Here is a 22,923-nt window from a genome sequence, read left to right on the forward strand (position 1 = left end):
CACAGGACTCCTGTTAGTTTATTTCAGTTGGCACATTTGATATAATGCTGTCTAGTTTATTTCAGGTGATACATTTGATATCAGACTGCGCAGGTAGTTAAGCTGTACTACAATATGACCTATCTGAATTTCCTTTACATCTGGAGTACATTCCAAATTACACACAGAAATGTGTGTTACAGGTACACGAATGTATGCACATACAGTCTTTTACATACCTGTAAGCAATATATTATTGCCTTATCATATCAGCCAGTTCAGATTTTGTCTTATACCTCCAAACTGGTTATTCAGAAATGGATAAGTAAATGAAACACGCTACAGCAATGATGCTTGTTAAACAAGATGCGCCATTATTCTTTGCCAAATGGAATGTGTAACACTAGACAATGAGGAATTTACTTGGGGGGTAGATAATATTTTGTAACTGTTTACAGCAGAAAAGTGAATGATGCCAGCAGAATTTACAGACATTTGAGGTACTATGCCAGTAAGGGAATGTGAATTGTAACAAAAAATAGATATTACTGCTGCAATTATATAAAGCATTTATTAGCCTATACAATATATCTAAAAAAAACATATTTTATATTGGTTCAAACATATATTTCAGGAAGCACAAAGAGGATCTAAAAATGCTGGTACTATGGTAATGGAAAGTAAGGTTAGGTATTTCAAGTTGTTTTTTAAAGAGAAAGCCATATTTAAAGAAGGACAGAGATGTGAATGATTACTAATCAGTATATAAACATAAACTGAATCTGTCCTTGTGGCATAAGTCAGGATCAGGGAATGGAGTAACTCATTAAAGGCCAACAAGAGCAGCATCAGTTAATTTGTATACAATAATAAATCTGTGAAGTTAAGGAATTTTAGAACAGCATATTTTTATTGTTCTTTATTTAAAAATATATTTAAGGGAAATATATTCAAGTTAGTACTCTTTTTAGATAACAAATTAAATTAGAAAAGTGGAACTATGGAAACGTGCCAAAAGTAGTAACCAACAAACATAGAAAAAAATGTAAGAAAAACAGCAGGTCTCACAAATAGCTGAGAAGTTTTCAGATAACAATCTGAAGTGGAATATATATATACCTATCCAGGGCTGCTTATACTGGTATCTAAAAGGAGCACTAATTGGGAAGAGTCATACTGGTACAACCCTATGGTATGACAAAGCATATTTCCTCTGAAAAGATTAGAAACTGGGAGTCCTACATGGCACCAAAGTATTAAACATAGTAATGAACAGATGTGCCAGTTGTCATGGATTCACATCTACATTGCCTTACCTTGGTATATTTGTTTAGACTACACAGGTAACAGATGAAGTTAACTGGTAGGAAGAAACTGTAAAGTAGTATATTTTACATTAAAGCCGGCAACAGCTCTCTGAAATTATGTTTATGCAATGATGTTGTGTTGTTTATTCCCTACAGCTTCTGAAATTATCAGTTGACTGATTTATGAATAGAGTACTTTAACGAAGTTGCAAATTTTTAACTACAGACAGAAGAACCCTTAACAGCAAAGTAGTGCTCTCAGAGGAACAATGTAAGTAAACAAGTTACTTAGAAGTCAAACCAATGTCTGCCTCATATAGCTTATTCACTGCTCATTGTTCTTTTGTGCAATACGGCATAAATGTATACACTTCTCAGCTAAAAAAAGTCTCCAGAAAACACAGCTGTTACACCATTCTACAGTTTGAGAAATCATAAAATTCATTAAGCACTGTAGATGTGTTTGTATTCTTTTAAAGGTGGGAACACTTCTGAACTAACCTTTTACAACCAAGGAGGCAGAGCAGCTTTGAGATCCAGCATCATTAGATGCTTGACAGGTATACTTCCCAGCATGAACTTTTTCGACACCAGTGATATGAAGAGTTGCAACATTATCCTCAAATGTCATTTTAACGTTATCACTTTCTATCACGTTCTCAGTTCCCTTTAGCCAAGTGACAGTAATAGGCAAAGAGCCTTTAAGAGTACACTGGCACTTCACTGTATCTCCTACTATTGAGCTAATATTCTCAATCTTCTTTTTGAAAGATGGTGGTTCTAGTACAAAAATAAAGATTTAATATTAGTTCTGTATACAAATAAAATATATAATATGCGTATAAAAGAAAATGCCAGTCTGTATTCATACCAACCTCTTAAAGCCACTTGACAGCTGCTAGAACAACTTCCTACATCATTAGTTACACGACACTCATAAACACCAGCATCTGAAGACTCAAGCTTCAAAACATGAAGACTTACTATAGAATTTTGGCTCACGATTTTATACTTTTTACCAGCTCTAATGAACTTGCCGTCTTTGTACCATGTAACTTCAAATGGAGGTGTACCAGAAAGAATGTTATCCAAAATAAATTCAGAACCTTTCAGTACCTCCAGAGGCTTAAATTCTTTAGTAAATGTTGGGGGCTCTACAGAACAAATAAACAAAAAAAGGTTTGTTTAAAATATGGCATTGTTAATATTTTTAAATAAACTGCAAGGTTTAAAATAACAATACCAACAAACTCACACACACCTTTGACTGCAACAGTGCTGCTGCAACTATCAGTACCGGCATCATTTTGTGCTTCACAAATGTACACTCCACTGTCTTCAATATCAAGGGAAGAAATTGAAATCACTGCTACAGAATCAATAAAAGATATCTTATATTTTTCACTGTCAGCAATCTCAACATCATTCTTGAACCATGTGACTTTGATTTTAGGAGTGCCAACTACTCTGCATTCCAAATGCAAGGGATCGCCTTTCTTAATTAGTGCTGAATGCTCGGGTCTTTCGATGAACTTTGGCGGCTCTGCAGAATGAAGACAAGTTATTTAAATGGCATGCATTCACCATTTAAAAGATTTATCAAAAGAACAATTTAGTAAGAAAAAGGAAGGAAAAAATTTTAACCTTTAACAAATAATTTTGTAGTACATGAAATTTCTCCAGCATCGTTGCTGACATGACAAGTATAATCCCCTGAATCAGAAGTTTTCACTGCATAAAGCTCTAGAGAACTTGATGTACTGTCTCTTGTAATAAAACATGTTCCACTTGTTGCCAACTCCTTATCTCCTTTAAACCACTTAATTAAGAGTGGTGGGGATCCAGTGAATGTGCTTCTGATATTCACAGTAGATCCAGGTACAACCTCCTGGGATTCAGGTTTTAGGACAAAACATGGTGGTTCTAAAATATAAAGAAATAAGAATGTTGCTTTAAGAGTACAATTCTTAAAAAAAAAAGGTCTACATTAAGACACATATACAGCTCAAAAATACCAAACCTTTGACACATAGTGTAGAACTGCTCTCTTTGCTTCCTGCAGAATTTGCTGCTTTGCAGGTGTAAATACCAGCATCAGCCATTTCTAAATGACTAATGTCCAAAGATGCCGTGTTTTCATGAAATGATATCTTGTATTTAGCACCATCAACTATTTCCTTTTCATCCTTATACCAAGAAATGCTCATTGGAACAGACCCAGATACTTTGCATTCCATGCAACAAGATGCACCAATGGTGATGTCCATATTTCGTAAAGGTTTGGAAAAAGAAGGGGCAATTATGCGATCTGCCCAAAGAAAAAAAAAAACATGAGGTATTACCTCAGTATTTTTGGGAACATAAAATAAAAGTTAAGAAAACAGAAACAAGACTATTTCATCAAACTATACTTTTAGCTTCATACTTAAAGGAAGGACAATTGATACTGACCTAGTACAGTTAAGGAAGTCTTGCAGCTGTCAGTGCCAACATCGTTTTTTACCTCAAATGTATAATCACCACTATCTTCAATCTCTGCAGAATAGAACTTAAGGCTTGCCACATTATTCTTAAAACTCAATATATGCTTTTTATTGGACAGTATCTCTTTGCCTTGTTTAAAGCATTTAACTCTAAGCTCAGGTGTGCCTGATACAGAACATTCCAAAGTAGCTGGGTCTCCTGCAGTCACTCGAATAGACTCAGTTTTCTCAATTATTTTGGCGGGTTCTAAGATAGAATTAAGGATATTACATTAGAAAAATGTATTTTGCAATGAAACCTGTATTCAAAGTACAGCAAAATAAAAGTGTATAACACTGACCTTTAACCCTCAATTCTCCAAAGCATACTTGAGAACCTGCATCATTTTCAATCTGGCATGAATACTTTCCACCATGACTAGTCTGTACATCCAAGATTTGCAAAGAAGCAGTACCATTTTCAAAGCAAATTTTTATTTTGTCTGTTTCTTTCAAAGTTTCTCTCCCTTTCATCCATGTTACAGCAATAGGTTGTGAGCCCTTTACAGTGGCTTGAAATATCACACTATTTCCAACAAGTGTGGTCATGTTCTCAATCTTCTTGACAAAAGATGGGGACTCTAGTTTAAAATAAGCAAAATAAGTCATTAAATGTTCTAGAAAAATAAAATCATTATATTTTCCAAGTCACATATAAAATTTGATTAAGCACACCACCTTGATTATACTTTGTAATGGTAACACTACCACTCCTCTACAACTTTTCACATCAATACTTGTTAAGATAAAAATTCAGTACATTGCAGTAAAATAAAACTACTCATTTAATGTACCTACTAGACCTTAATAATCCCCAACAAATATACTGAGGTAAATGTTTAAATAGCAATATTTACACAATATGTTCAACATTTGGAGTTAATGCTGTATACTTAGACAGAAACCAGGAAAGCCTGATCACTTCAATAGCCAGGAATGCTTCTGAATATAAAAATTTAGGATGCTAGGGAACTTACGTTATCAGTGGTCACAATACACAGCAGCATCCTACAGTAGAAAATATTTAATCTGACAAAAACGTCTACCACCTAACCACAAAGCTAAATGAATGAACCCATGAAAGTCCATCCATACATTCATAGCTATAAACTCTACATCTACTGTAAGACGTTCCACTACCACATTCTACATATTTTATATTATACCACATCTGTATGCATTATATGGGCAAATGTCCCTCACCAGTCTGCAGAGGGTATGTCTCAATTACACCTCTTCTACAGTTGGTTGAGGTGAAATTCCTCAATCTTCATTTGATTGCTGAAAAAAACATCGAAAAACAGAATATAGATCACTGTTTTCCACAGGAAATCATGGAAATCATTGCTAGTGCACTAAGAGTGCACCAGTGATGATTCACATCTTCAAGTTGGTACAACAGTAGAGTTAGTATATGTCAATTCAGGGGTGTGGGGGTACATGGGAGCTTGCCCCCATGTATAAAATATTTATTTTTTTGCCTTTCTGTGAATCGGACATTATTTTTCAGTATTTTGGATTGGCAGCTTTGTAGAAGTCAACGAGTCATAGTAGAACCCTCCATTACTAGTGAGCTCATACTATTATGGAGCAGGGTATCTTGTTGAACCTCTCTTAGTAATTAAGTATATTATAACATACATACATGCATACACCTCTTGACATGAAGGACCTCACTGTCCCTGAATATACTGTCTATGGAATCTTTCATTAAGCCCCATTAAAAAAAAACACACACACACACACACACACACACACACACACACACACACACACACACACACACACACACACACACACACACACAATTTGATCACGATTCCTCCCACAGTCATGGTCTTCCTTTTGATTCATTTATACTTCCCTGAAGAATGGATAAAAATATGAAAGCTTAATAATAAGCAGTTATTCTGGAAGGTCACTCCAAACCTAGTTACTAAAAGATGAGTAAACTAACAGCACGTGCTCAGAGATGACTACAGCAAGAATCAAGTTTGTTCCTTCTTTCTTTAAATGACACCTAAAAGTAAAATTGTGTAAGCAAACTTGCCATAATAGTATATGTTCAAATGATCACTGCTGTAGTAGCCTTAGTTATATCGTTTATAGCCTGTCAAGGATATAACAGCTGGTCAGCTTCCAAAACTTCACAGCACTTTCCACATGGCCAAAGTGTCAGCCAGCTTGACATAAGCTGGTTAAAAGACAAGTTGCCCACCATGCCTTTCAGAGCTTTCCTGTCAAAAGACAGATAGGGAAGCTGAGCTGTGAAAGGACAATGATATGGAAGAACAAAAAATACATAACCACACCCTGGCATAAACAACACACTACAACATAAGGGGGATGGAGAGAGGGAGCGGCTACTGCAGCAGTAATCATTCAAACATCTACTGTTATGGAGAGATTACTTACACCACTATACAATGTTCCTCATATTGATCACTGCTGCAGAAGGCTAGATTACCCTAGACTACTTCATTTGGGAGGTGGAAGGTGAAGAGTCCAGGAGTCCCTGGAAAATTGTCCTTGCAAAGCCTGATCTAGACCTAGAGAAGGAATCAAGCTTTTAGTGCTTTCTAAAAGTATATATGGGAGGACTAAGTCACAGCTTCTAGAATACTTCTAGAATCCATCCCTTTCCAAAAAGCCATAGATAAAACCTAGGCCCAGGTAAAGTCCACCTTGAAGCTGCCTGTAAAAAATTGTGTTGTGATATGTATAAAAACAGGTAACAACCATAGACAATCATTTGAAAATATCCTTTCTCCCTCATTTTTAAGATCAGTAAAGAAAACAGGGAAATGGACAATTTAGCTTAAAGTAAACTCAGGTACCACTTTAGGTGTAAAAAACAAATTAGTTCTCATAGAAACCCTGTCTCTGTTGAAAATGAGGTAGGGTTGACTCACAATAAAAGCTTGAAACTCAGATACTCTTCTTGCAGAGGTCAAAGCAATCAGTTAAACTGTTTTCCATATTAAGAACCTCAAGTCAGATAAATTTGCTGGTTTCAAATTAAGATCCCAAGGAGGGGGCACTGGTTTTCTTGTAAGCCTCTTAAGTAAAACCTCTTTCAAAAACATTTTGCCATGAGAAAGCCTTCAAAGAAAATGATTCATGGAGAGGTATGCTGAAGTGGTCAGTAACTGATCTTCGATGCAGGAGTAAGAAAGGCCACAGGAAAGTAACTCACGTAAATACTGTAAAATAACTTGCCCTGAACAGGTGCTGGTTGTGTTGTTGTTGGCACCAACTAGAAAATCTTTTTCCATTTTTTAATATATGATTTTCTAGTAGCAGACTTTCTTGTCTCCATTAGTACTTTCTGCACATCCTCAGTAAACAGGTGCTTGAAGGAAAATAAGCCTCTATTATCTAGGCAGTCAAGTAAAATTGATTGGGGTCAGGGTGTATAAAACACCACTGATCTTGTGTTAGTAGATCCATTCTGTGAGTGGAAGCTTGTGGAAATTAATTGCCCCTGGCTATTTCCAAAAGAAGGGATGACCACTGTTGTCTGGGCCAGAAAAGGAAAAGATCTTGGAGAATTCCTTCTGAATCTTCAGAAGTACCCTGGACATGAGTGGAAAGAGTGGAAAAGCAAACATTAACATTTGTGTCACAAAAAGAAAGAAAAAGGCATCTGCCTCCCAAGCCTTATAGCATGGAGTCTTGAAGCAGAATCTTTCATAGCAAATTATTTAAAGAACAGGCAAATGGGTCTACTAGAGGAACCCCCCCAAAGATGGATCAAATCTTAGAATCATCATCATCAACCCCCCCTTTTCCCATTTTCTACATGGGGTCAGGGGTGTTGTGTCACCTGTTACCTTCTCTCTATATTCATTTCCACTCTCCTGCCTTCTTCAGCACTCATGCCTAACTGTAGCAGGTCTTCTTTTACACACTAATTTTTTGAGGACTGAGAAACCTCAGTGTTCTCTCACTGAAAACAATGGCACATTCTGGAAATAGTCTCAAAAAGAGAAGAAGCCAAAGGGAGAATCAAAAACTGAGCTCTCCTTGAGTCTAAATCAGAAAACTAAGGAGAAAACCTGTATTGGTCCCTTCATCTTTCTGTCTAGATTCATAATCTAGAGTCTCTTCACGAAAGGAGAAATCCTTCTTTCTTTTACCAGTAATCAATAAATAAAAAGGATAAGAAGCCTGAATAAAATCTTGAGCCAGACCCAGGAAACTAGTCCTGGCTAAGAAATTTGAGTAGTAGTAGATATAAGTTTAATTTTCTTTGTTATTTTTGACAGAAAAAATGGGGCAAATGGTGTTACAAATGGCAGCAGTAGCTTCTCTAGGGTTGGGCACAACATTCTGACAAAACAAGGAAGCTTTTCCTGTTCCCTCTCCCAGGACAAGAAAGTCTCTCCCTTGCCCACATAGGGGACAGAAACAGCCACAGAGGATGTGACTAACCACACAGAGGAATCCGGGGTAAAAGATGAGTGGTCTGAGGTACAACAAATGGCCACAGCAGAGTCACCCACCTGTGGCTGAGGCAAATTGCTAGCCTGATGTGGTGGCAATAGCTGTTTGCATAACTTTCTTTTTGTGACTGGGAGATGGACAAACCTTGGGACAGACAGTTGCTCTATGGTCAAGATGAAAAGGGTAACTCTTTCCTAGGAAAACAAGCAGCAAAAGCCAGTAAAAATGTAAGTCTTTAAAAGTCACTTTTTTCACACAAAAACACAGTGAAGAGCACTTTAAAACACTTGCCAGCCTAAAAAGTGAAATAAACATAATTTCCCCACGGAAAACATGTTTTTAAATACTTTAAACAACTTTTAAACTAACAGGAAAAAACTGCACTCTCATTTAAAACTACAATACAGTCTTGCGACAGTTCATTAAAACACAAACTCCTAGCTTTAAAATAACTTTCCTGAAGAGGAAAGTATTAATAATCAACAAAAATAATTAAATAAATGAAAGTTTTTTTCCCCCAAAGGGAACTTAACTGCCCAGCAAAGGAAAAGCACAAACTGACCATTGATACTCAAAAGCCTCGGGGGAGTGTACTCCTTGGCGGCAGTAAAGCAATGAAGGGTTTGGAGCTCAAACTTGCCTTTTAGTCAGCTCAGTTCAAGCTGCCTAACAGTTTGGACACTGGGAAGATGCCCTAAAGCTTTGGAAGCCGTTCAGCTATTATATCCTTGGAAGGCTATAACCTATATAGCTAAGGTTACTGCAGCAGTGATCAATATGATGAACATCTTGACATTTCTGGTATATGCAGATCGCTAAAACTTCCACTTCAAATAAAACAAAAATAAATTAGTTTTGAATTAAATAAAATTGTACTTGTAGTTTTAAAATTTGATATCACTGTGTTACATTTTTAAATGTTGAGGCTGAGAAACGCTTTAGTGTGCTCCCCCATTAAAGCTGCCAGCTGGCAAGAATGTGCTGCATGGAAATCTAACTGCAGTAAGTCACAAAGCCATCACTACTGAATCGCTATGGAAGCTTGCATACTGGAGCTTATACTTATGCGAGCTGTATGCACCATGACTTTACTGTTATGCATCACAAACAGTAACTGTTACTTAATATGGTAACCAACAGTGGACACAGTGAAGCATAATTACCCATGGTATACTAATCTCCATAAAGATTCAGCAAAAGTGCTGTATGACTTACTAGAACTACATAATTTATAACAAATATCAGGTTTAACAAGTAAAAATCTATACATTCAGTCAACTATGTGGCCAGCCTGCATTACATTGCAAACCTACCCATACTTCTTTATTCTGCTCAGTCATTTCTGTCTTTCCTGCAGTCATAGGGCAATATTTATATAATGGTATACACTGTGAATACTGAGGTTATGTATACTTTAACTAGTAGCAGTCTTGGCTCCTGCATTTCAAAAGTTAAGTTCGTCTGATCCCATAAAACATGATAAAGCTTACCCAAGCTAATTATTCCATTAGCTAGACATACTAGGGAGATGAATGGAAACGACAGGAAATAGAAGAGAATGAGGTAGTCTCTAGCACTCTGTAACTATGGAAGGCTTCAATGTTAGTGTTGAAATCCCTGTTATGGAATGTTCTACAAAATATCAACTGCCAAGTATGCTAAAGGTAGTGGAAGCAACTTACGCAACATTTAGGAAAAGGAATTAAAATGGTCTACATGGGTTGTCAGCTACAGGAGTACATTAGTTACTGCCTCATAGAAAAACAGCCTTGCAGCAAACCCATAAAACAGTATCTTGTCTAAAATAATGTAACAGTAATGAAAACAGTGAATGGCTATCAAGTTACTGGTTGTATAAACAAGGATTTTATACTGACCTTTTAATTTTAATGACGAACTGCTTAAGCATTTTCCAACTTGATTAGTTACAACGCACTCATACTCCCCAACATCTGCACTATTAAAGGAAGAAACCTCCAGGGAAACAAGAGATTTTTGTTGAATCAGTCTGTATTTTTTGCTACTTCGAATCAACTTCTTGTCCTTATACCAGCCAATTTCAAATGGAGCAGTACCAGATACTTCACAGCTGAGTGCAGCTTTTTCTCCTCTTACTATTTCAACATCAGTAAGTTCTCTGCTGAAAGATGGGGGTTCTAAAAGAGCATTAAAATCAGTAAGTAAATAGCCCTGTAGTCACAAGAAACAGTAATTCAATAACACAGATCTACTAAAATATTTACAGACCTTTGATAGTCACTGTAGAATTGCAGCTGTCACAACCAACTTCATTTAGGGCTTCACATGTATACAATCCACTGTCTTCAACATCCATGCCAAGAATATCAAGAGTAGCCACAGAGTTTATAAATGACATTTTGCATCTTTCAGTGGCAATAACTTCCTTGTGATTCTTAAGCCAAGTGACATGGATTTCTGGTGACCCTTTGATTTTGCATTGTAAGTGTGCTGAATCACCCTGTTTTAGTATATATGTTGCTTCCAACTTCTTCTCAAAAGATGGTGGCTCTGAAGAAACGTTTTCAATTAAAGATTTTAAGATTTTTTTAATCAGATCAAAAGGAACGAAAAGATTTTGAAATAATCACATAAAAATATTAATATTGTAATAATAAAAACACTAGAAGCATCATTGTCGCTAGTTCATTACAGAATGTACATTGGATCACCTGCTCGAGTCTAGTATAGTTGCTTTGAATACCTGAACACATCTTTGAATATATGCAAAATAAGATTCACATTAATATTCTGTTATAAATGGCTGCTACAAAAGTAGCATTTAAGAGGGATTTTGCTTTGCATTGCGTGAAATGTATGAAGTCATTAAGATATAAAGAGTAGTAAGTACTCTATAAGAGCTTCCAAATAAGTAAACATTAACATTTGTCCACAACATGTTATATGAACTGTATCTAAGCTAAACTTACTTCCTAAATGCACACTTACCTCTGATCGTCACTGTTGCTGAACAAGAGTTACTTCCAGCATCATTTGAAGCTGTGCAGACATAATTTCCCGAATCTTTGAGTTTAGCACTGAAGATTTCAAGAACTGCTGTTTTTTCTTCAGAATAAACTTTATAATCTCTGCTGGGAATTAATTTTTTCCCATCTTTGCTCCATTCTATTTTTAAGCCGACATCTTCATCTACTTGGCATTCAAGATGTATCTTATTGTTTACTGCAGTTTGTATGGGCTCAAGACTCTTCACAAAGTGAGGCTTGTCAATAACTGTCAGCTCGGCATTGCAAATGTCAGTTCCAAACTTGTTGAATGCCATGCAAGAATAAATGCCACTGTCGACTGTTTTAAGATTTGGAATTTCAAGAGTATATCTATTGTTGATAGTTGAAAATCGGTAGGTATCTACGGCTGAAATATCAATACCATCCTTCTGCCAGGACACATCTATTACTGGTGACCCTGACACCACACACTGAAATTTTGCAGTCTTGCCAACAAAAGAAGTAACTGACTCAAGCCTGGTTACAAAGGATGCTGGAAGAGCTTCTACAAAAGAAACAGCAATGTTACATTGGTTGGCAGAAAATCTTTTTTAAGAGCTTGAATTCTATATGCCTGATATCCAAGAATGAAATAAGAAAAAAACTGTAATCAATAGATTTGTCTTTAAAAGAAATCAAATTAATATACTGAAATGTTAAAAAATGTGATGCAGAAAAAATGGAAAAGAAATAAAACTATTAAAAGCAAGCCATAAACAAATGCATTTTATAAAAAAATGCATTGGTTAAAATAGGTCACTAGTCATCATCATCTGATTTCCTGCTGCATGAAACATTATAGATAAAGCATACAGGGTCAATGAACCTTCTCACCCCAAAGATATGTTCATACAAGGAAAGTTGAACCCTTTGTTATTTAGGGAACTGAACCTCCTGCAACCAATGGTAATGTCATGGCTAGTAAACTGCAAATATTGAGGAAGCAGTAGAATCCACCATTCTTTGCTGTCTACATCTCAGTCAATAGTGTTCCGTATTTAATGAAACATGTAAAGGTTCAGTGCAAATTTCTCCTCTCCTTCACCCCCAAAAGAAGAAATACTTATCCCAGCTGAATGTAATCTCACTGTCATCTCAGATGTCCAAGTGAGAACCACTCTAAACAAAGCAAAAAACACAGCATCAATGGGACCTGACGGTATCCCAGGTTGCGTGTTACGTGAACTCCAAGAGGAGCTAAACCCACACATAAAAATGCTATTTAACCTTAGCTTTACTTCGGGATATGTACCTGAACACTGGCGTACAGCAACAGTGGTTCCACTCCACAAGGGGGGTGCCTCTACAGACCCTGGAAACTACCGCCTCATAAGCTTAAACAGCCTGGTCTGCAAAGCTATGGAAAGAATCATTATGGAACTCATAAACAGAGACATAGGGGACCTACAGACACTTGACCCCACCCAGTTTGGCTTTGTAAAGGGCAGATCCTGCCTTTTAAACCTGGTTGACTTTTTCGAAACAGTCACTAGAGCCATTGATGAGGGCAAAGCAGTCCATACAGCATACCTGGACTTGGCTAAGGCCTTCGACACAATACCCCACTCAGGCATCATAGATAAGCTCAACAGCTTAAAAGTAAACCCTTGTGTCACTAGATGGGTTGCAAACTGGCTAAAGGACAGAACCCATAAAGTTAAAATCGCTGGAGCAATGTCAGACTCAAAGCCAGTCACAAGTGGTGTCCACAGGGATCTGTCCTGGGACCCCTCTTGTTCGGCATTTATTTCTCAGATGTTAAAGCAAACATGGGAGGGCTGTGGCTGACAAAGTTCGCAGATGACTGCAAACTAGGTGCCATAGATGATACACCAGCAGACACACACATCCTACAAAAAGGCCTCACAGAAACGGACAACTGGTGCCGGAGTCACGGCCTTAAACTAAATGCCAAAAAATGTATAGTCATCCCCTTTGGGAAAAACAAAGTACCCACAAATTATCACATAGACAGCAACCCACTGAGTACGGAAAAAGTAATCAGAGACCTAGGGACCCAAGTCGACAGCGACCTATCATTTGACACCCACGTTGCCAAAGTGGTTAGAAAAACATTCTACCTTGCACACCTCATCATGAAGGGATTCACATCCAGATCCAAGGATGTCATTGTACCCCTATATTCCTCCTTCATCAGATCCATGATTGAGTACAATGCCCCATTTGGTATGTACCTCACCTGGCATTTGCAACAGCTGGAGAGACCACAAAAGTACCTCACCAAGAGGATCAAGGGTCTCCAACATATGTCTTATTCTGCCAGACTAAAGAAACTTCAGCTCTATTCAGTAGCATACCGCCTGCTCAGAGGTGATCTCTGCCTGACGTACAAGGCCATGTCCAATCAGGATCTGATGGACATGCTCCACCTCAAAAAATCCAAATCCATCAGGACCACAAGAGCTAAAGACTTAAACCTCGGCACAAGTATGAATAGGACATGCTGGAATGATAGATTCATAACCCAGAGGCTTCCCATGCTTTGGAACAGGATCCCAGTTCGTATTAGGCAGAGCCCCTCACTGACTCTTTTCAAGAGAAATCTTGATGAGTGGATGGGAGATCGTAAGTTTACCCCAGGGGTCACATCTGTGTCACTGCTAGACAGGGGCACAGTAAACTAATTCTATTATATAAGGGGACCTTCATTGTGTCACTACTAGACAGTATTCTAAATTTATTCTGTACATTTTTTGTACCATTTCATGGGGTGGCAAAAGCCACATCACAATGGCTAGGCTTACAAATGCCCCAGGGCAGATAGCCTAGTACTATACTATGAAACTATGAAAAGTAGCACAACATACAAGCTATACAGCAGCTGTGAAAAAAACATTTTACAGACAGTTACATTAAATGTAAACAAAATAAGAGAAAATAGTTGCTGACCAAGCTATGAAATGTATTAGTTTTGGCTACACCAAACAGGTCTAATTCTAGTGTGAGTATTAATCATTTAAGTGCTTGTTATAATGTTATTCAGGGTATGTTTAATTTTCAAATTTTATTTTATTTTTTTCTGTTAAAATCTCTTCGCTTCTGCTTGTACAAACTTGAGAATGACACAGTCTCACTTATAGTTTATTGCCACATTTTCCATAGTAAATGTAAACCACAAACTCTTAGTGATTGGAATAATTTCCTTACCATGCACAATATTACACTGATGGATGCAAAAGTGATTCATTTTTGCTATTAACTGAGTGGATAAGGATAGCCGCTTGAAACTTTTCTTGAATATGAAAACTACTGATGTGACATCAACAAAGACTGAACTCTCAATGCCTTACAACCTACATTAATGTATACATTACTATGTTTCCATTCTTAGTAACAGGGGAGTCCTACATCAAAGTAAGAAAAGTTGTAATCTATGGCTCACACGTGGCACACCCTACAGGGAAAAGTTAACACATGTGGGAATTTCCTCTAAATAAGTACAGTTTTTGATTACCTAAAATGCTTTGCTGGTATATTTAAATCATTGTTAATACCTAACTTGACATTATAATGTGGATGTAGCCATCAGGAAAAATTGAGTCAACAGTGAATCTAAAGCATCAGAAAGCATGTCATAATTTCTGTTTTGTTTTCAAGACACTTACAGCTTTAACAACAGGAGTATACCCAAAAATAAAATTAGCTATAAAACAGAGACCCATCTTCTTCTTTTGGCTGCTCCCATTAGCGGTCGCCACAGCGGATCAACTGCTTCCATTTCTTCCTGTCCTCTGCATCTTCCTCTGTCACATCAACCACCTGCATGTCCTCTCTCACCACATCCATAAACCTTATCTTAGGCCTTCCTCTTTTCCTGTTACCTGGCAGCTTCATCCTTAGCATCTTTTTCCCAATATACTCTGCATCCCTCCTCAGCACATGTCCAAATCAACGTAATCTTGCCTCTCTGGCTTTGTCTCCAAACCTTCCTACCTGGGCTGACCCTCTAATATACTTATTCCTAATCCTGTCCATCCTCGTCACACCCAGTGCAAATCTTAACATCTTCAACTCTGCCACGTCAAGCTCTGACTCCTGCCTTTTTGTCAATGCCACTGTCTCCAACCCATATAACATAGCTGGTCTCACTACGCTCTTGTAGACCTTCCCTTTCAATCTTACTGGTACTTGTCTGTCACAAATCACTCCTGACACTCTTCTCTACCCACTCCATCCTGCCTGTACTCTCTTCTTCACCTGTCTTCCACACTCACCATTACTCTGAGCTGTTGATCCCAAGTATTTAAACACATCCACCTTCGCCACCACTACTCCCTGCATCCTCACCACTCCTCTATCCTCCCTATCATTCACACACATATATACTGTCTTAGTCCTGCTGACCTTCATTCCTCTTCTCTCTAGAGCATATCTCCACCTCTCCAGGGTCTCCTCCACCTGTTCCCTACTCTCACTACAGATCACAATGTCATCTGCAAACATCATAGTCCATGGGGACTCCTGTCTGATCTTGTCTGTCAACCTGTTCATCACCATTGCAAATAAGAAAGGCCTCAGAGCTGATCCTTGATGTAATCCCACCTCCACCTTAAACGCATCCATCACTCCCAATGCAGACCTCACCGCTGTCACACTACCCTCGTACATATCCTGTACCACTCTTACATACTTCTCTGACACTCCCGACTTCCTCATACAATACCACAACTCCTCTCTAGGCACCCTGTCATATGCTTTCTCTAAGTCCACAAAGACACAATGCAACTCCTTCTGACCTTCTCTGTACTTCTTCATCAACACTCTCAGAGTAAACATCGCATCAAACATTGCATATAAAACAGGGACCCATGAGGACTGTAATAGACTTTAAGAATTTGCTACCATCTTAATCTGGGGGAGTTAGTATACTAATGTATTTAACTTTTGCTTTCCTTGACCATCAAAAGGATCATTGTCTGCCTGAGCAAATAAGCTAAATCAAGTCTATGTATGTGGTGGGTCACTGTGGTGATGTGGAGGGATAAAGCTCTGACTGCGGCTCAGACAAGTGATGGAGTGGCAGAGAGGGATGGGCAGTTCCATGGGAATCTCCTGTGATGCACTCTGGTGGTGGCTGGAGACATTGATAAAAGCAGGCATGGTCTAAAGGGGTTTAGAGTGGAGACAAGGCTGAGCAGCTGCAGAGATTAGGCAAAATGTCAAATGTCCCCACTGCATGCTTGCCCTGACTGTCATCACAGAAGTTGCAGGGGAGGGAGGTTGAAAAAGGGTAGGTCTCAAATAGACCCCCCCCCCCAGTTTGAAGTCGGACAGTACCCCCTCCCCAGATGTCCTTAATAACCTTGCTGCCCCCAGCTTAAATTTGGCCAAAGAATTGGGTGTTACTGAAGTGCCAGCAGATCTGGTGAAGGACATAAAGCATTGGGACAGCTGTCAGAGTGACAGAATGGAAGCAAAAAAGAGCTCAATAAAAAAAAAATCTGTGTGTGTGTGTGTGTGTGTGTGTGTGTGTGTGTGTGTGTGTGTGTGTGTGTCTTTGTCTGATGTTAGTCATATGCACAAAATAATGTGTCTAATTATAGTCTCATATCTACATAGGTAATCTGAATGTAAGAGTGTTTAATGAAGGACTGGAATTCTGAGGCATACTGTCTGGAGTTTGCATGTCCTCCCCACTGTTGGGTAGCGTTTGAAAGACATGTGTGCGTAAATAGGTGTGCCTTTGTTGAAGGTTGGGCGTCGAGCTGGCACCTTGGCGTTTCGTAAAAATCTACTGCCAATCATTAGTGGACCGGAGTTCCGCTGTGGCGACCCCTTACCGGGAAAAAGCCGAAAGACAAACAACAATAACAAGTAGTGAGTCAAGAGTTCTATAAACTACTTTAAACCAGTGCTTTTACTAAATAACGATATGGCACTATAAGGTAGGTGGAAAAAAACTTAATAGACTTAAGGAAAATAAAATCCAGGGTATAACCTACTGTAGTAATGAATAGATACTCATTGTTAAAACTGTTTAACATGATACTGACAAAGTGCAAATTTCAAGAAGACTAGAAAGGAGTAGACCTGATATGCCTGCATTAATGATATGATTTAAAATAATCCAGAAAACTAAGAGTAATCAGTCTGATATTTATGGCATGTAAAGTGATGAAAAGATAGAAAGAAGAAGGACAGAAAAATTTCTTATGCAATAAAATGCTGATTGATGATGAGCATTACAGGTTCACAATGGAGAAGTGACAGAATTTCTTGACTGACTAATGGAAGGAATAGGAGAGGGCTGTTCACATTTTATGATGAGATGCAGACTCAGACAGATATAGGAGAAAAGGTATACATGAATATGCTCAGCAATATCATCCTACTTAGGCACACACCTAAGCCTACAGCTCTAGCAATTGCAATAGCACAATTATAATTACAGCAGACAACATAGAATCTCAACAGAGCAAAATTGTCTAGGCTAGCTCTTTTTTGACCCCGTTATCAAGAAAGTCCACTAGTTTCTCCGCTGCCTGTTCCATTAACTGGAAACTAGACAAAGGAAATAAACAGTGGAGGGATCTAAGCTTCATCACGGCACTGGAGAGCACCCTTTTGCTCATCCAGTTTAAAGTACTGAATTCATTACCTAAGCAATAACCTGATAAAATGCACAGATTTAACAGAGGAGTCTGTCCTATTATGCTTTGTACAGGGGAGATCACAGGCCAGTCCATATAGAGTTGGTTACTGGGACAGCTACAGGGAGGGAAGGTCATATGCCTCTTTGTCTTGAGTCCCTTTCTCAGACATAAATGGAATAGGAGAACCTCTATAACTCTAAGTCTAAAAACTACAATCAAATATACATTAGGATACAACACATAAATCTAGAAGGTTATGTAGAACATTCACTTGAGATGTAGCTGCTGGTGGATCAGCCAGTTCAAGGTTTAACACTGCTACCAGGGCATGTTCTCTAAAGATGATTTACCACACACCTAAATATAGGCCCCAATATATGTCATACAGTTGAGGTATGCTCGATACCTAAGCTGTCTTTTGAACATTGAAAGTATAGGAGGATCCAGTGAACCCTTTTCTACCTGTTCCAGTTTACCTTTCTGGACTTTGGAGAAGTCCTAGGAAGAATTGCAGTTGGTCACAAGTGTTACCATCAAGTTTTTACCAGGAAACTTCAGGGACTAATTTATGAGTACAGGCTGAAACTGGGCATACTCCTGCTACTCAATCATGCAACAGATTGTGTGGATTCCATAGGACACCTCCCTATGGTCGTTGCTAAAGATGTACTTCTCACAGACCTCTAGGTGTCAGACAAGAACAAGTGGAAGGTTGGACCTTCACCAGTCAAGGATAATCTGACAACAGGGAAGAATCACAAAGTTATCTTGGTACAGACTCATCCTGAGAAGAGTCTTACTTGATGTCCAGTGTCCTGCTCCTTTGCCATCTATCATGGAGTGATAAGGATCTGTGTTAAGTTTTTCTTTGCTGAATCGTACTAGCAGTGAGACAGTCATGTTGAAACAAAGAAAACATGTAGGAAACTTATCTATCAGAAAGGAAAATGATTTGGGGTTGGCATAAGGGTTGGGGGTTGGCATAATAGGTAAGGTGTTTATGTCACAAACACAAGGTACAGCATTTGATTCTCATTTTTGAGGGAAATTGGCTAGGCTTAAAATAGCCCACAAGGGCAGCTAGCCTAGTACCTAACTATGAGCTATGAACAACAAAGTTCCAGCACCAGCCTGGGAACATGAAAGAAACCCTCCTGACAATTCTTGCTTTGGGTACTCTCAACTGTCATATTTTTGAGTGAACTAAGGTTTGCTTCTAAATGTTCTCCTCCATCTCTGTCTAGACAAGTTGAAATGTTAGCTCTTATAGCAATGCTTGATATTATTTCAGAAAGTGGCTGTTTGGATCCAGGCTCAGGCACCTGCTGGAGCACTTAGAAAGATTCAACTTCCTAGACACTAAATGTGAGAATTTTCCATGACAACAAAAGAATTGAGCTGCAACTTGTGGGAGAAGCAGATAACTGAATAACACAAGGCTATGTCTGCTTTTCTGTCATAATGCTTGATGCCATACCATGTTTCTGCAGGAGGAGCATCTGCTCCCAAACACAGAGATTAAAACAAAAACTTGGTCAAGCTACTGACAGCAGAAGAGGAAATGTGTAGTTATCAACTGCTGAAGGCTGACAAAGTCAGACCAATGGATTTACAGTGGAAGTGAGAAAATGAGATTTCTAATGAATGACTGAAAGAAATTTGTAATTTGAGGCTGCTGCAAAGGTGAAAATCCCTTATCTGTGAGGTGCAGTGATCCTAATATTCACTATATAAAGTGAAGATAGGGGAGGGGCAAATACCCCCCCCCCCCCAATTTTTCTTCTTTTAGGATGAATCCTATCTGAAACATTTTAATTCACTTGCATTGGAACTTGCCATGTGCATCTTTACAGCTAAGCTAAAGGACCAATGAGTTCCAAGGCAGCACAAGTCCAGATTAGGGAAAATCATCTATCTTACATTTGCACCCAAAGCCACATCTTTTCTGCCAGGATCATGTACTTTTTTCTGTGCTGAATTGAGCTAGCAAACAGACAGTCATGTATAAAAGCAATGTGTAGGACATTTTCCCATCAATGAAAGGAAAAAGCATCCATTGCACTTCCCAGCCATAGCAGAATCAGGGGAGAACTGCATTAATTTTCATGACAAACAGATTAATTCCTGGGTACCCCACTCCTAGAACATTTTTCCAATATGATTCTCTAGAACTAAAGCAGAGAAAGCCCACTACCACATTATCTTTCCTTGGAAATGACACCCAGCTAATGGACAAATTGTCAAAACTGCTTGTTTACATACCATAGCATAGCCTGATTTTCTACCCTGACCAGAAGGGATGGGGCTCTCAGCTCCCTTAACAAGGACATGACACTAATCTGTATAGTCCTCAAGTTTAGCTTCAAACCCCATTTCTAGGGGTATCTACTGGACCAGCACTACCAATGATGACAACTGAAATTCTCAACCTGCACCTAAACCATCAACTGCCAATGTCTGTAATGGACCTGGCCTTGATACAACTGTAAGTATACCAGGAACACACTTCTCAATTCCGTTTTAGTTAACTGTTCAAATTTTAATGCCTGTGTTTTAATTAGGCTACATATTTCCATATACAGTTTAGTTTATAATTAAAATCCAGCACTGACTGCCAACCTTCAGCTTGTTCATAGGTTGGTACTAGGCTATAGGCCCTAGGGCCTATATAAGCCTAGCTATAACAATTCCTTGGATATTTCTTCCCGCAATATTTACTTCCCTGGACCCCTGTATAGGTTCATAGGTTGGTACTAGGCTATCGGCCCTAGGGCTTATACAAGCCTAGCCATAACAATTCCCTGGATATTTCTTCCCACAATATTTACTTCCCTGGACCCTGTATAGGTTCATAGGTTGGTACGAGGCTATCGGCCCTATGGTCTATACAAGCCTAGCCATAACAATTCCCTGGATATTTCTTCCCACAATATTTACTTCCCTGGACCCCTGTATAGGCTCATATCAAGATTATATCACCCCTGATGGGACTCAAACCCACAATCCCTGGCTTAGGAGGCCAATGTCTTATCCATTAGGCCACTGGTATAAGACACTGTGTGGAATTTGCGTCTTCACTGTATTTTAAATCAGAATATTGATAAATTTGTGAATTATGTTCATCAGAATATTTCAGAACTTTGGATCCCTAGGCACTGTTTACAGTCTGCTTCTTACAGAGTACTTCTAAACAGCAAGAACCCTCACAAGTTAACTGTTCAGTCATTATTTTCAGTTCACTTCTTTACTGCATACCTTTTGTTTTAAGTTTTTTACCTTTTAATTATATGTGCTTAATAACAAAATGAGACCATTATCTTATCTCATCTACCCCTTAAGTACATTTCAAACTCTACCTCCCTGAATCCAACCCTTCATTCATTCTTTCTCCAACTACTGCTCTTGAATGTCTCTTCAGCTTCTCACTCCACCACCCATTCTGGTAACCCATGCCACGTCTGCACAACTCTCACCATAATAACATGCCACCACCCATTCTGGTACCCCATGCCACGTATGCATAACTCTCACCATAATGACACTACACCACCCATTCTGGTACCCCATGCCAAATATGCACAACTCTCACCATAATGACACTCCACCACCCATTCTAGTACCCATGCCACATATGCATAACTCTCCCCATAATGACACTCCACCACCTGTTCTCTTACCCCATGATACATATGCACAACTCTCACCATAATGACAGTCCAACACTCTTTGTGTTACCCAATGCCAAATATGCACAACTCTCACCATAATGACACTCCACCACCCATTCTAGTACCCATGCCACATATGCATAACTCTCCCCATAATGACACTCCACCACCCGTTCTCTTACCCCATGCTACATATGCACAACTCTCACCATAATGACAGTCCAACACTCTTTGTGTTACCCAATGCCAAATATGCACAACTCTCACCATAATGAAGTACTTTTAAAGTAGTATATCCTTGCAGTCTGTTGTCTGTACCCATGGTGCTCTGGCTGATCCTTTCACATCCCCCTCAACATGACACTCTGCACCCAGATTTCATTAATATAAAAAAAATGCAAATTATAAGCCTTTAAATACAGCTCAAAGTATATGGGCAGTCAGCTTCATTAGTGTTCTTTGTACTGCATACCAGACTGCAAGGAATGATCTGTCTGTTTCCACTATGAGTGGAAGAAGTTTAAACCATTGAAAACTGGAATCCCCAAACTGTAACCCCTATAAAAAAATCCTTTTTAAGTGTTTTTGTTGGCAGGCAAACCCCCATGCACCCCCTGATGTGGCAGGCATATTAAGCAATTAAATATATTTACAATCAGGGAGATTTTAGATGGAAGAGACAGGAGGATAGAAAGCATACTGAGTAGCGTATATCACAATGTTTATTGATGTGCATTAGTTAAGGTTGGAAGAACTGACAAAGTATAGAGACAGCAGTCATGAAATACAGGTAGAACATAACGATGGAACGATAAAGTGCTGAGAGAGATGTCATAAAGAATAGGTAGAAGATAAAACTGATATGCAAAGAAGAAAGATAAAGTGCCACACTGAAAGAATGTTGATGTTATTTGTGCTACCTGGTTTCAGGTGACTACGCTGAGCTGGATGATTTTATATATATATATATATATATATATATATATATATATATATATATATATATATATATATATATATATATATATATATATATATACATACATACATATATATATATATATATATATATATATATATGGTTTTGAAAGCTGTGAAGTTATCTACTTCCTGTAGATATTGAGAGAAAGAATTTCATAGCTGAGGAAGGAAGCAGTCTGGGACTCAGTCATTTAAAATAGTAACTTTTTGCTCGAGGAACATAGGATCCTCTCATTTGAGTACCGTGTAACAAAAGGGAATAGGGATGGCCATTTAGAGTTGTTTATGAGTTTATGGATAAAGTTAAGCGTATTGCTGTAGGTCATCTATCCAACATGATTTAGTATGTCACGCGTGTTGGGATTTTATTGGGTAAGTAG

General features: G+C 38.4%; 1 protein-coding gene across 20 annotated transcripts in view; it reads right to left on the bottom strand.

Annotated features, from left to right (window-relative positions):
* LOC122805019 (titin-like) overlaps positions 1-22,923 on the bottom strand; it is a 759,244-nt gene that overhangs the window by 437,789 nt on the left and 298,532 nt on the right. For all 20 annotated transcript variants that reach the window (XM_044075290.1, XM_044075281.1, XM_044075295.1 and 17 more), the window contains 10 exons: positions 11,222-11,785; positions 10,502-10,783; positions 10,132-10,410; positions 4,111-4,389; positions 3,738-4,016; positions 3,307-3,594; positions 2,931-3,209; positions 2,548-2,829; positions 2,162-2,440; positions 1,788-2,066 (listed from right to left, as the gene is read on the bottom strand). In XM_044075290.1, coding sequence (XP_043931225.1) covers positions 1,788-2,066; positions 2,162-2,440; positions 2,548-2,829; positions 2,931-3,209; positions 3,307-3,594; positions 3,738-4,016; positions 4,111-4,389; positions 10,132-10,410; positions 10,502-10,783; positions 11,222-11,785 — 3,090 coding nt within the window. The remainder of the gene's footprint in view (positions 1-1,787; positions 2,067-2,161; positions 2,441-2,547; positions 2,830-2,930; positions 3,210-3,306; positions 3,595-3,737; positions 4,017-4,110; positions 4,390-10,131; positions 10,411-10,501; positions 10,784-11,221; positions 11,786-22,923) is intronic.

The sequence above is a fragment of the Protopterus annectens genome, chromosome 6.part0, assembly GCF_019279795.1.
Source record: "Protopterus annectens isolate FY-2018-M chromosome 6.part0, PAN1.0, whole genome shotgun sequence".
Classification (NCBI taxonomy): domain Eukaryota; kingdom Metazoa; phylum Chordata; order Ceratodontiformes; family Protopteridae; genus Protopterus; species Protopterus annectens.